This window comes from Podarcis raffonei, chromosome 3 (genome assembly GCF_027172205.1).
Source record: "Podarcis raffonei isolate rPodRaf1 chromosome 3, rPodRaf1.pri, whole genome shotgun sequence".
Taxonomy (NCBI): Eukaryota; Metazoa; Chordata; class Lepidosauria; order Squamata; family Lacertidae; genus Podarcis; species Podarcis raffonei.
Window position 1 is genome coordinate 976,507 of NC_070604.1, and position 14,155 is coordinate 990,661.

The following is a 14,155-nucleotide window of genomic DNA, read 5'->3' on the forward strand; positions in this document are numbered from 1 at the left end:
ACAACAGGGAGGGACTGGCTGTTCACAGGAAAGGCAAGGGTTAAGTTCTAGCTCAGATTGGGAGGAGGGGAGATACAAGCCAGCTCTAGCCAGGAGGGTAGGAAAAAGAGCAGGAAAGCGAAGGGAAGGGTGCCTTCGACATTTTGTGAGTGGCTGGTCCCCGAGAAGCAGAGCTCAGAAGGTATCTGAAATAAGTGATTCTGAGGAATAATAGTTAAGAACCGTTTATAAGATTGTTTTGTTAATACGCAATAAAAAGTTATAAAAGAACAAGAAGCGTTTGTGTGGTGATCTGAAGAGGACAACGACCAGGCCTGACAGTCACTCCATTTCTTTTATGGGATTCTTGCTCACAGTAGTAGATATGATGGTCATCCGAACTGAATTCTCCCATTCCCGTCCATTCTAGTTCACTGATGCCCAGGATGTCAATATTTATTCTTGCCATCTCATTTTTGACCACATCCAACTTACCCAGGTTCATGGTTCTTACATTCCAGGTTCCTGTGCAAAATTTTTCTGTACAGCATTGGATTTTCCTTCCGCTTCCAGGCATATCCGCAACTGAGCGTCCTTTCGGCTTTGGCCCAGCTGCTTCATCAGCTCTGAATCTACTTGTACTTGCCCTCCGCTCTTCCCCAGTAGCATGTTGGACGCCTTCCGACCTGAGGGGCTCATCTTCCAGCATCAAAACTTTTATATGCCTGTTGTCTTTGTCCATGGAGTTTTCTTGGCAGGGATTCTGGAGTGGCTTGCCGGTTCCTGCTCCAGGTGGATCATGTTTGGTCAAAACTCCACTATGACCTGTCCATCTTGGGTGGCCCTGCACAGCATAGCTCATAGCTTCTCTGAATTATTCAAGCCCCTTCGCCACGGCAAGGCAGTGATCCATGAAGGGGATCTTAAGACAGTAGTCTTAAGATTAGCTTTAAGAAAAATCAAGTCAGTCAGTTGATTAAGTGCAGGTGAGTCAGTGGTTGCAGAATGTGGATGCCAGACCATTATAGCCCTGAAATGGTGGCCATATTCTGGTGTGAGCAAGAAGACTATGGTGGCCCACATATGGCCCTGTTTCCATTTGGAGAGGGGCACTCCGTTTTCTAGAGACCTGGAAAAGGAATTACATTTCATTTAAGTACTGTCTGCACCGAACTGAAAGCAAAAGATTTCAGGATGTAGTTTTCCATCCTTCTCAACTTTCTTTTGGATGAATGCTGAGGATAATACCGTATCCTTTGTGTAGGCAACTTTGAATTTGGGGTTGATAGAATATGGTATATTCACTGTGATTCCTCACTCCACTCTGCTTTCTTGTAAGTCTCTTCCAGCAGTCTCTACACCCTTGAGTAGATCACCCAGCAAGGCTGGCAGAAGTATTCAACCTGGAGGGACCAAAGATTCTGAAAACTGGCTGAAACATTTTTCCATTGCGCAGGTACACCTGAGTTTGGCAGCAGTAGTAAGAAATCAGTACTGGCACTACTCTAATTATGCTTTCTCAGCTTTGGAGAGAAGGTGGAAACTCTTGTTAACAGGTTTCTTAGAGAATGAGGCTGACAAAATATATTACTACAAGGTACACAAGGACTGACAGCCACTTTGTTGTTGTAAAGTCATCTGTACTTTGAGTTCCATATAGTTTGGGGTTCAGATGAAGCTCAGTTCCTGTCTGCTCTGCATGGGGATTTTTATACTGCAGTTATATTTTAATTATTTTTTAAATGAAACAACTTTTTAAATGTGACATCTGTTTGCGTAAAGAATATATGTATGTAGGACTGCAAGTTATTTATTCATTTATTACAGTTGTTCATGTTCTGCAATATTTCCAATATGGTTTACAAGAAGCTTTAAAACACATTTTAAAACAGCAACAAAAAAATAAAAAGACATCAGGATCCTTCCCACAGGACGATTTAATGACTAGAATTATTTTGGGTCTGCTTAGCAAAAGAAAGATTGTAAGTTTGCCCCTGAATTTGATTAAGAATAGATGCTTATCACTAAATTATTGACCTTTTGATTCAGTAGCTATCTAGTTACAGCTGAAATAGGATTGAAGTGGAGCACACTACGTATTGTACACTCTGGGGAATGTTTTTTTACTTGTGCTAAAACTCAAAATATTAATGTTTTATTGATATGTTTATTATACAATTTTAGGATGTATTCTTAATGTAAATACTAATAGTATTAAATATTCTAAATATGTATTCTTTATATTCTAAATTAATTTAAAATGCCTTAAAGCATGTTGGTCTGACCAAACTGCGGGAGGTAGTGGAGGACAGAGGTGCCTGGCGTGCTCTGGTCCATGGGGTCACGAAGAGTCGGACACGACTAAACGACTAAACAACAACAACAAAGCATGTTGGATTAATAGCTCCAGCCAGAAAAGTCTGCTTTTCTTCTAACCTTCTGATCTGTACAAGAAGTAATAATGGCAACTTCTTTTATCACTTTTTGTTTCTCTTTGCACTTTTTATTCTACTCCAAGAGTATAGCATCTAGATCAAGGGAAGTAATAGTGCCACTGTATTCTGCTCTGGTCAGACCTCACCTGGAGTACTGTGTCCAGTTCTGGGCACCACAGTTCAAGAAGGACACTGACCAACTGGAACGTGTCCAGAGGAGGGCAACCAAAATGGTCAAAGGCCTGGAAACGATGCCTTATGAGGAACGGCTAAGGGAGCTGGGCATGTTTAGCCTGGAGAAGAGGAGGTTAAGGGGTGATATGATAGCCATGTTCAAATATATAAAAGGATGTCACATAGAGGAGGGAGAAAGGTTGTTTTCTGCTGCTCCAGAGAAGCGGACACGGAGCAATGGATCCAAACTACAAGAAAGAAGATTCCACCTAAACATTAGGAAGAACTTCCTGACAGTAAGAGCTGTTCGACAGTGGAATTTGCTGCCAAGGAGTGTGGTGGAGTCTCCTTCTTTGGAGGACTTTAAGCAGAGGCTTGACAACCATATGTCAGGAGTGCTCTGATGGTGTTTCCTGCTTGGCAGGGGGTTGGACTCGATGGCCCTTGTGGTCTCTTCCAACTCTATGATTCTATGATTCTAAGATTATCTCTAATTCAATATAGCCTCAAAGTTGCACTTACCCAAATCCCATTCATTTTAAAAAGATGTTTCTGTAGCTTTATTTCCTGTGTCTTTTTTAATCATGGATCTACTTATCCTACAGTGCTGTGCTGCTCATAGAATTAATTCTTAATTACTGCTTTTCATTCAGCAGTTTTACTTCACAGTTTTTACTGGTATTTTATTAGGCTGTAGTTAATGAAAGACAGGATGTTGTTGGTTCCACCCAGGCCCTGCTGGAAAGAGAGAACTGCTTTGTGAGGGTAAGAAACAAAATACAGTGTCGGTTTACAATATGTCTTTCTAACGTTTGAGGAAGACCTACAGATATGAAGAAGCCTAATAGGGCTGGGCAGTACCTGGCTTTCCACATTGTGATATATCAGCAGCTAAATACTGTGATATGCCGATATATCATGATGTCTTGAATGTGTCTAGCCTGTTTTTTCCTCCCCATCTTAGGGATGGAAGAAGCAGCTGAGATACATTGCCCAGCCCTACATGGTGAGTGAGCCCCAAAGCCTCTCCAGTTTGCATGAGCCCAGGACTTCCTTGAACCGCTCAGCTGAGCGGTTCACGAGCCGGAAAGGTGTCAGCGCTTGCTCAGCTGGGGGGGGGGCTGAGGCTTCCCCCTGCCCAGCTGAGCAGTTTGAGGGTAGCTCTGATTCTGCTCCGACTCATGCGCAAGCTGGAAGGGCGTTGGAGCTTCCTCAAAGGTGCTTACCTGACTTTGCCCAAGTGGGCGGGCTTTGTCTTTCCTCTTGGGGCGGTTGGTTGCTCTGGGAGGAAAGATGCAGCCTGCCCTCCCAGGCAAAGGCAGGCAGGCTGCAGTCAAGTGTCTGCCTTCTCCCAAGTGGGTGGACTGCGTCTTTCCTCCTGGAGCGACCAACTGACCCAAGAGGAAAGATGCAGCTTGCCTGCTTGGGCAAAGGCAATTTGAACTGCCGATACATCGTGGTGGCTGGGGAGTGAACGCCATACCGGTTTCAGACAGTAAATTGGAGTATCGCCCAGCCCTCATGCTTTCTCCTACAACAATGGTTGCTGAAATATCTTTTGAATATGATACCTTTCACATTTTTGACTTGGGTCTTGAAATGTAGTGGCATTATAGATGTGGTATATGGAAACTACTGTGGGAAAAACTAGCCATGATGTTAAATGTATGTAATTTTGTTCCATAAGCAGCAGCCATGAGTGGAGAAAACTGTCCTGGGGCTAAGGAGGGTAGTTTTCATCAGGACCACATGGTGTGGGGAAAAGAGATAAAGACTCCCTCCCCACGTGCCATGATTGCCTCTCTCATGCATGCTATTTAAAGAACAAAATTAGGAATGTTAAATGTGTTGGTTATAGAAATCCCATGTGTCTTTTACCCTGTAAGAAATGGAGTTTACAAATAATTTGCTTTTTTAAGACCCAAATTATGTGGGTTTTAAAAAAGATTTAAAGTTTTTAAAAACTTTAAACATCAGTTTTCATTAGTTTGAACATGGCGATCTCATGCAATATCATGCATGCAATCTCTCCTTCCACTAGCTAGAAAGAATTGGAAGTTGCCTTATTCCATTTGTGTTAACTTACCCTTGGATAAAGGGACGCGGGTGGTGCTTTGGTCTAAACCACAGAGTGTAGGGCTTGCCAATCGGAAGGTCGGCGATTCGAATCCTCGTGGCGGGGTGAGCTCCCGTTGCTCGGTCCCTGCTCCTGCCCACCTAGCAGTTCCAAAGCACGTCAAAGTGCAAGTAGATAAATAGGTACCGCTCCAGCGGGAAGGTAAACGGCGTTTCCGTGCGCTGCTCTGGTTCTCCAGAAGTGGTTTAGTCATGCTGGCCACATGACCCGGAAGCTGTACGCCGGCTCCCTCGGCCAATAAAGCAAGATGAGCGCTGCAACCCCAGAGTCGCCCATGACTGGACCTAACGGTCAGGGGTCCCTTTACCTTTACTTTTACCTTTACCCTTGGATATATCTATCCCATGTATTTCCTTCCCTGCTCTTTTATTCTTCTTCTGTACCATTCTACAATTTCATCACCTTAAGCTCCTTTTACAAACTCTGCTATGTTACCTCCACTCTGTATTACTTACTTGGGCCCTGGGACTGTGTCTGACGCCTGTGTCTTGGCCACTCTGCACCAGGTGTTATTGGTCATAGTTCAGTTAGGTGAAGAAGGGGGTATTGTAGGTTTCCAGCTCCTAGAAGTGAGCTGTTGCAAATGCATCAGCTGCTGGGCTGTGTACGTCTTCTTGCACCATGTGTACCTTGGTGTGGATTTGCCTTGTCTTGGCTCCACTACTCACATAAGAATAATGGAGTTGTTTAGCTCAGTTGGTAAGAGCGTGGTGCTGATAATGCCAAGGTTGCAGGTTTGATCCCCGTATGGGACAGTTGCATGTTCCTGCATTGCAGGGGGTTGGACTAGATGACCCTTATGGTCCCTTCCAACTACAATTGTATGATTCTATAGTCTTTATGGAAGCCTTTATAGTCTTGTATGCTACTTTTGGAAAATGCCAGTATGTGTGATGTATTCGCCCATCAAACATGCCTCACCTTGTTCTTTAAGGAGGTTCTTGGCCAGAGAGTACATCAGGATATCATAGTGTCATCATATCTTTAGCTGGTCTGGCTTCTTATTCAGGTCCTTGGCACCTGTGGAGTTCCAGCCAGTTAGTGTGACAATCCGCTCCATTCCAGAATTTCAGGCATAGTCTAGCCCATCCTCGAGTCCCCAGATGTTGTTGGACTACAACTCCCACCATCCCTAGCTATCAGGACCAATGGTCCGGGATGACAAGAGTTGTAGTTCAACAACATCTGGGGATTCAAGGTTGAGAGAGGCTGGGTTAGCTCCTAAACCCACCCTCATTCTGGTCAGCCTGCCTGTGAAAGCCACGGCGTCAAGATTTTCTTCAAAACTATAATAGCAAGAAATAAAAATTTTCAAAAATCAACGAGATTCTCATAAAGTATTCAGGAGTCGTTAAGGCCAAACAGAATTGTGGCATGTGGTCTGTATATTTTGCATCTCTCAACTATGAAATTATAGCCTTGCTGTTAATTAGTTTATTCCTATCTGCAAAGCAACCTTTTCTGAATATGCACTTTTTCTAGTTAAGAACATTGTGTTGTAGTACAGCTGCTTTACATGTTACAAAAGTCCTACAGATAAGCTGTTTCTCTGTAGCAAACCATACACAGTAGTACCGTATTTTTCGCCCTATAGGACGCACTTTTTCCCCTCCAAAAATGAAGGGGAAATCTGGGTGCGTCCTATGGGGCGAATGCAGGCTTTCGCTGAAGCTTGGAGCGACCCCTCTCACTCTCCAGGCTTCAGGAAGACATCCGCAGGGTTCCCGTAGCCTGCTTCCCGGAGCGCCGGGTGCGCTGAAAGCAGAGCGCCCAGCGCTTCGGGAACACATCCGCAGCCTAGGCAGCCCTGTGGGAGGTCCCGCAGGGATGTCTAGGCTGTGGATAGCAGCCTGCTTCCTGGAGCGTCGGGCGCCCTGAAAGCAGAGCGCCCGGCGCTTTGGGAACACATCCGCAGCGTAGGGAGCCCTGCAGGAGTTCCCCACAGGGCTCCCCACGCTGCGGATAGCAGCCTGCCGCCCGGCAGGCGGGGCGCCCTGAAGCAGAGCGCCCCTCGCGCTGGGCAGACATCCGCAGCGTGGGGAGCCCTGCAGGAGTTCCCCGCAGGGCTCCCCACGCTGCGGATAGCAGCCTGCCGCCCAGCGGACGGGGCGCCCTAAATCAGAGCGCCCCTCGTGCTGGGCAGACATCGGCAAGCCCCACAAGCTCGGGGGACAGCAGGGAGGCGCAGCGCCGCCATCCCGCTGTTCCTCGACCTAGTTCGGTTTCTCCGACCTGCTTTTTGGGGGGGAAATAAAGGAAAAAAAAATTCCCTTTATTTCCCCCCCAAAAAACTAGGTGTGTCCTATGGGACGGAGCGTCCTATGGGACGAAAAATACGGTAATCTTCACATTCAGTTGTCATATGATTGGCTATGGTTTCAAAGCAGATATTGGTACAGCAAAAAAACAAAGTATGCAATTTTCAGCGTAATGGTATACAAGTGGGCTACAAATTTGATTAAAATGCATGTCTTTTGTGTACAGATATTTCAGTGTGTCAAGCACCCCTTGGGTTTCAGTTGATTAATGACTTGCCTCTTTCCGATGTCCTTTATTTTTGAATAGTGTCTGGTTTAAAGTAATTTGTTTTACCGGTTCATAAGAGACCCAGCTTTGTTAACAATAGTCTCTCTGTCAATTAGGAAGTAGACAGGTATTTGAAGCACAATGATTTCTTAGCTCTAAGGAGGAGGGAAATGCTGTACAAGAAGTGGTTTGAGAATGTTTCAAGCCCGCTACTACAGAAAATTCAGGACAAAGTTGACAACCAGTCAAGTGAAGAAATAGAGGAAAGGAAGCGAAAGCAGCTCTCCCTTTATCTAAACTACTGTAATAAGAAGGTATTGATAAAGAAAAATGTTTTGTTACTGAAAGGCATTTGGAGGGATGTTAGCAAAATTGTAAAGTTTGTTTCCTTTGACTAAGGTTGGGATCAAAATTGTCTGCATAGAATGAATAGTTATTTTAATAGCAAAGGCTCACAGAACACGCCTTGAGCTCTTACAAGTTCATTGTAGAGAAGTGTATTTGTGTGAGGAAAATATATTGTTTGTTGTACCAATTAAGAGTAAAAAGAATCAAAATTTCAGGTGCTCTAATGAGCAACCCCAGTGGTTAATGTAACCCTCAGAATGTTTACATGTAGTCTAGACAATTGAATGGCTCAGTAGACTTAGATTGTGTACTTTTTATTCAGAACAGCTTACGAGCATGGGAGGATACAGTGTTTATCTGAAACATAAATCTGGACTGTGGTGCCATCTTTTACACAAAGTACTTCAGCATTATCTGGGTTTGAACAGACAAATTGAGGACTCTTATTTCAATTTGTTTAACAAATATAGACACCTTTCCTTCTGCACTGAAGACTGATTTGGTTTTATTTTGTAAATCAATAATTTTATTAAAGATTTTCACAATACACTAAAATAACAGCTCCAAAAACAAAAAACAGAACAAGTAGCATATGGAGTCCTCTCCTACAGGCAATTCTCACCCCCCCCCAGCTCTTCCCTGGGATCCCTCCTTTTTCATCCCAGCCTCTCACCCTGGGGGAGATTTGGTCATATAGGAAAGCGCAAGTTATGGGTGCAGGAGCATAACAGTACAGAGTATGGCAGTCAGGCTCCTTAGTGGCTCTCAGTGTTTGCTTTCCCCTTGCCACATTCCAGAATGAGTGGGACCCACATACTGTGGTTTTCCTTTCAGTAGATAGATGTGTGTGACTAGCAGAGAGGGGAACATGGAGGTGGATGTGTGGCATGTTCTTTGCTAGTTGTATATATTTCATCATTTGCTAACAGAATTGCCAAGTGTATTGTTGGTTCATCAAATTGGATAAATTTTGTTTCTTCAAATAATTAAATGACTTCTTCACAAAGGACTTTGTATACAGAACTATGGAAATATAGTTGCATGACAAAGGCAGCAAACTGTAAAAAATAACTGGAGGGAAGACAAGCCCATATTTTTGAGGGAAATAGTGTGGGAACATTAATGCAGAGCAAAGGGAATTGGATTGAAAATTCCAGTTTGCAAACTCAATGAAGTAGATGGAACTGGACAAGTATACCTTAAAGGATGAAACAAAAAGCCTAGCCATGGAGCAGTGGTCAGATAAATATTTGGATTTGAAACACAGATAATCAGGTTCAGGTTGATATTATGGACTCATTGCATAGCTTTGAGCATTGCTATTCTCCATCCTCACTCCCCATTTGTAAAATGGGAATAATAGTAACCTATCTCACAGGTTGTTGTGAGGGTGGAAAAGTGCTATATAGGCAGGTATAGAATTGTTGTTGTCACCCATCTGTCTTGGGAGACAGTGGAAGAGTGAACCATTGGGAGATAAGTCAAACTGTTGGAGAGTTACAGCACCTGCTGTGGCTATAGAGACTGATACGGGAGAGACATGTTTTATTGCAGGTGGGGCAGATGAAGGAGTCTGGTTTTGCTGTACAGCGTGGCATTTCTTCTCTGTGCTCCTCCCAACAGTCAATCCTTCTCTGGTCACTGCTGTGGATACACAACCTGTCTGTCTCTTGGCACTGCATTCGTCTGCAAGGGATTCCCTCACGGCAGAGTTCATGTTGCCAGCCTTCATGTCACATTTGCAGACATCTTTGTAACACAGAGAGGGTCTGCCAACAGGCCTGGTGCCTGAAGCCAGCTCTCCCAAGAGCACGTCCTTGGAGATCCTGCCATCTTCTGTTCTGCATACATGACCAAGCCAGCATAAACATTGTGGAGATAGAAGTGTGAGCATGCTGGGAATGTGGGCTCGGGAGAGAACATTTTTGTTTGAGACGCTGCCCTGCCATCTGATGTCCAAAATCTTCCTGACACAGCCCATGTGGAAGGCATTGAGACATCCCTCCTGGCGGGTGTAAGATGCCCATTATTCACTTCATAAGCAGCAAGCTGAACACACAAGTCCGGTAGACCTCCATCTTGGTATTGGAAGTTAACATCACATGGTCCTAAACTCTTTTGGAGAGGCAAGCCATTGCCATAGCTACTTTGCCAATATGCTTGTCCAGCTCAGCATCAGTGGAAAGGTTGCTGGTTATGGTGGATCCCAGGTAGACAAAACTGCCTATACCTCATGCGTATGGTAATCAAAGCTGATGTCTATAGTACTGGCAATGTCCTGTTTGAAAAAAATCTTCTCATCTGCACATGGCGCCATGAGCAGCAATTCCCTTCTCCTGTCTTCTAACTGCCTTCAGGACAACTTGATTACCAGACTGTCTGAGCAAAAGAACTTCACAAATTGGGCAGATATTCTCTTTGTTTCTCTACGCTATCTTTGATAATGAGTAACAGGAATACCAAAGGAAGGAAACAGGAGCTGCTGCCAGTTCAGCTGCACAACTGATGGCAGGGGAGACTGGAACAGACCTGAGCTCTGGTGTTGTAAAAGAGATCTTAGCAGCTCTCAAGCCAATTCAGAAAGATCCAGCTGAGATTGAGTCTGATATGACCGCTCTTAAAATAGAAGTTTCAGAGATGCATAAAAAATTGATGATTTTGAGCAGTGTTTGAACACACACGAGAGGATTACTGAAATGTATCAAAGCATTTTAGATAAACATTCAGATCCCTACTGGAATCTCAGCTGCGGAGGAATAATTTGAAAGTTATCAGTCCTCTTCCGAAGGCTCAAGCAATTGAGGGGAAAACTCAGCTTAAAAGGCTTGCTGAAAATGGAAGGTCTTAAATGGGCACCAGAAAGATTACAGAGACAGTGCCTGTCGAATATTCAAGGGCAAGGAATTCCAAATGGTAGGTGCCACAACATTAAAGGCCTGAGTCCTACACCATGTGAAATGGACTTCCCGATAAGATCTTCCTGATAAGTAACTGCTGGAGGCCCTCACCTGCAGAGGGCAGTTATCAATTGGATATATAAAGGGTATGACAATCTTTTAGGTACCCTGGTCCCAAGGTGTATAGGACTTTTATACACCAAGACTAGTAGCCTGAACTCAGCTCATAACTAATTTGCAGGCAGTGCAATTATTTCAACAATAGGGTAACTTGTTGGTGATATCCTGTCCTGTGAGCAGTTGAGCCGCTGCATTTTGCACCAACTGCAGCTTTTGGACTATCCTCAAGGATAGCCCCACATAGAGCGTCTTGCAGTAATCCATGGTGTTTGTTTTAAGGAATGAGGCAGATATTTAAAGCAGGGATGTTTAACTTTGAGGACACCCCTGTTTCAATTCTTCCAAGGAAAATTGAAGTGAGCATAACCCATGTCAAACAGCTCCTCATCATGGTTCTGCTCACTCCCCAGGACCTCTGCTAGCTGCTACGCTGTCTATTCTCCCCTCCCCACAGGGAAAAAAATAATGTTGGGGAAGGGATAGTAGTCAGCAAGGAGCCATGTTCTATGTGAGCTCAAGGCACACAGGAGAAGCCTGCTGATGCCCAGTCAAGATGTCAGGTCAGGAGTTGAAGTCCCCTGCAGGACCTTGGAGAGTTCCCAAGGTCCTACTCTGGTAGCTGTATGAGTGAGCTGAGTCTCTTGACTAAAGCCTACAGTAGGTTGGCTCTGTCTGCCCAGAGGAGCTGGGTGGCTTAAGTGCCCTTGCAGCCATTGGCTGAGGTGACAAGGGTAACCATGAGAGGGTGCTTCTCTGAATCAGAGATGGGTGCTAGGGTGGCATCCTCAGGTCCTTGAGTCCTGAAGATGGTCCTGGCAGTTCTTCCCCAAAGATGGGATCAGAACATTGTCCTTTTCAGCCTATGACACAGTGCAGGTCTTTGGCTTGGGAGTCATGGCAAAGAGGTCTGATGTCTTTCTTCTTTCAGGCATTGTCACTGGCATTGTCACTTTCTTGGAATCATGGAGCTTGTAGTTCATTAACTCAAGTGGCGAAATACACTACCAGTACTTCCTGTCTTCTTCAGAACCTTGTGCTTCCTATTAACTTACCCAGCTTACACATGTCCCCTTAGGATGTAAGCAGGTATAGGAGGTGGGGAATGACAAGAATAAAGAACAAATGCTCTCCAAATTCCTCCTCCTATAGGTCTTCTCTCCCTGTCCTGCCTTGGACACGCTTGTGACTGCATGGAATTTACTTTTTCTTTCTTTTTACTTGTAATGCATGTTTGTATTTGTAACGCACAAACCTGATGCTACTTCCAATGGTTGCTGGAGGCAATGTGTCTTTCTGAAGTGGGGGAGGGCCGGGAGACTGGAGGTACCCACAATTCCTCCCACCTAGTTGCTCTTTGCTGGTACTGCTGGTTCTCTCCACGGCGGACGTGTAGCTGCAGATGTGGGGAGGAATCAAGAAGAGCCTTTCATGCTTCTGTTTTAAATGTGTTGTAAGTTGTTTTAGATCTTTTTGTATAACACATGATTAACAAGGTTAATAACTAAATAACTAACTAAAAAATAAAAACCCCATGCATCTATTTTCATTACTTTGTTTTTAGGAAGACCAAACCCTCATTTTGCCCACTGTGAAACATGTTTGAAATGTTTGCTTTACTGGAAGTTCTTGGGTGCGTAATGCTGTGGACAAAAAAGTTTTTTTTAAAAATGTGTGTGCGCACAGGGAAACGAAACTTGCACATGTGTCATGAAGGAACTGATGTCTGGAACTTCCAGATAAATGCACCAAAAACATGAAAGAAGTTAAATGGAAAAAAATGGATGGTGCGGAAGCAGTAATCTAGGGGAAGTTGAGAGCAGACAAGAATATAGCACAGCTAGATCTCAAGCGCTGCCCACAATTGTCAGTGAGAAACATTGAGATAGACACAGGCATAAAATTCAGAGTTCTCATATGTGGGTGAAAGCACATGCAGAAAAATCAGATTTGTTCAATCCACATGCATGTTTACACCCTAATATGGGCAAAGCTTAAGTCACTGTTCTTTGAAATATAATGCCGTTCTATGTAAGCAGTATCATCGCTTGCCCTCTCCTCCTGGCTTTGCTTCTTGCTAATGAAAATACCACAAAATTAGCAACTAACCATGGAGGCCAGTGAGTGGCTGATCAGTGGTTGGGTTTTGTAGAGAGAGAGACTCAAGAGCACAGGATTAAACAAAAAGACATAATCCAATATTGAAAACATGTATGACGGCACATTTTCCAATGTACACAGCTTCCAGTTTTTAAAAATCAGTTTTCAGATTTCATACTCTCTTTAGGGCTGTGTACTACCATATAAAATTACTTGTGGTTGCTTATCTGTTTGCATGTTTGTGGGCAGACACAGTTTTGAAGGACAAGAGTCCTTTTCTTTTGGAACACAAAGCAAGCAATTACCTACCCAGCCATGTTTCACAGATGAAACTAGAAACGCAGTTATTATTACATGTTGCTGAAGATGCTATCCTGTCTGCTGCATACTGTATAATTTATGCTACAACAGCTTGTTCCCAACAACTTGTTTGGCTATAAAAGATAGAATTAACAAAACTCTGAATGGCCTTCAGTCTGTTCATAATGAACTTCAGCTACTGCTGTGTGAAATGCCCTTAGAGTGTACACACTTGTGCGCCTGAGGCAAACTTCAACCTTGCACTCAGATATTTCTGAAGACCTGGTGCAGGTTGCTGAAGCCTGAAAACTCAGACCAGCCATTCACATAATGACATTTCAACAAAACATCTGCAAAAATTGGGTCAGTGATTTGATTTATCGGGGGATGTAATGTAGTAGAGAAAAGGGGCTGCCCCTTGTAAACAGGGACAGGTGGAGGTATATTTACAAATGATTCCTAGGATTGGGTCCATATCTTCTATTTTTATGTTGTGAACTGTCCTGTGATCTTTGGATGAAGGGTGGTATACAAATAAAATAAAAAAATAAAAATAAAAAATTGTCTAGTAGCACCTTAGAGACCAACTAAGTTTGTTATGGGTATAAGCTTCTGTGTGCATGCACACTTCTTCAGACAGTTTTTTAAATTTATTTCGACTATGTCAGACCAACACGTCTACCTACCTGAATCTAAAATAAATCAGTATGTACCTTTTATACAAAGGAAGAGCGGCGCTTACCATACTGGAATTGTAATTTCCTTATATTAGCTGCTGCCTTCTGTGCTTTTCTGTTCATGTATTTGTTTTGTCCTTTGCTTGTGTCTTCCGTTCCGTTAGGCTTCATCTGATCCTGGTTCCCCAGCCTCCCTTTGTGTGCTTCTTCCCCCTTTCCACCCACTTTTTGAGTCTTCTTCCTCTGGCTCATACTTTCCCTCTTTTCTGCCCCCATTTCCATTTTCTCTCCTTTCCGTCTCCCCTTCCACATCTCCACCAATCGTCGTTCTCCCCTCCGTCATGCTTCCTCCCTCAGTCCCACCTCATTTCTTTCATTTGCTTCCTCCAGTTCCCCCTTTCCTCCACTCGCCTTCTCTTTTCTTTCAGTCTCCCTTCTTACAGCTGACCTCCTCAGAACTGCCCA

At 44.0% G+C, this 14,155-nt stretch overlaps 1 protein-coding gene across 1 annotated transcript in view; it reads left to right on the forward strand.

The window, feature by feature from the left end:
- The window catches only part of FAM228B (family with sequence similarity 228 member B), a 41,620-nt gene that overhangs the window by 14,054 nt on the left and 13,411 nt on the right, over positions 1 to 14,155 (forward strand). Inside the window, exons 5-7 of the mRNA XM_053382362.1 lie at positions 1,319 to 1,435; positions 3,279 to 3,353; positions 7,368 to 7,565. Coding sequence (XP_053238337.1) covers positions 1,319 to 1,435; positions 3,279 to 3,353; positions 7,368 to 7,565 — 390 coding nt within the window. The remainder of the gene's footprint in view (positions 1 to 1,318; positions 1,436 to 3,278; positions 3,354 to 7,367; positions 7,566 to 14,155) is intronic.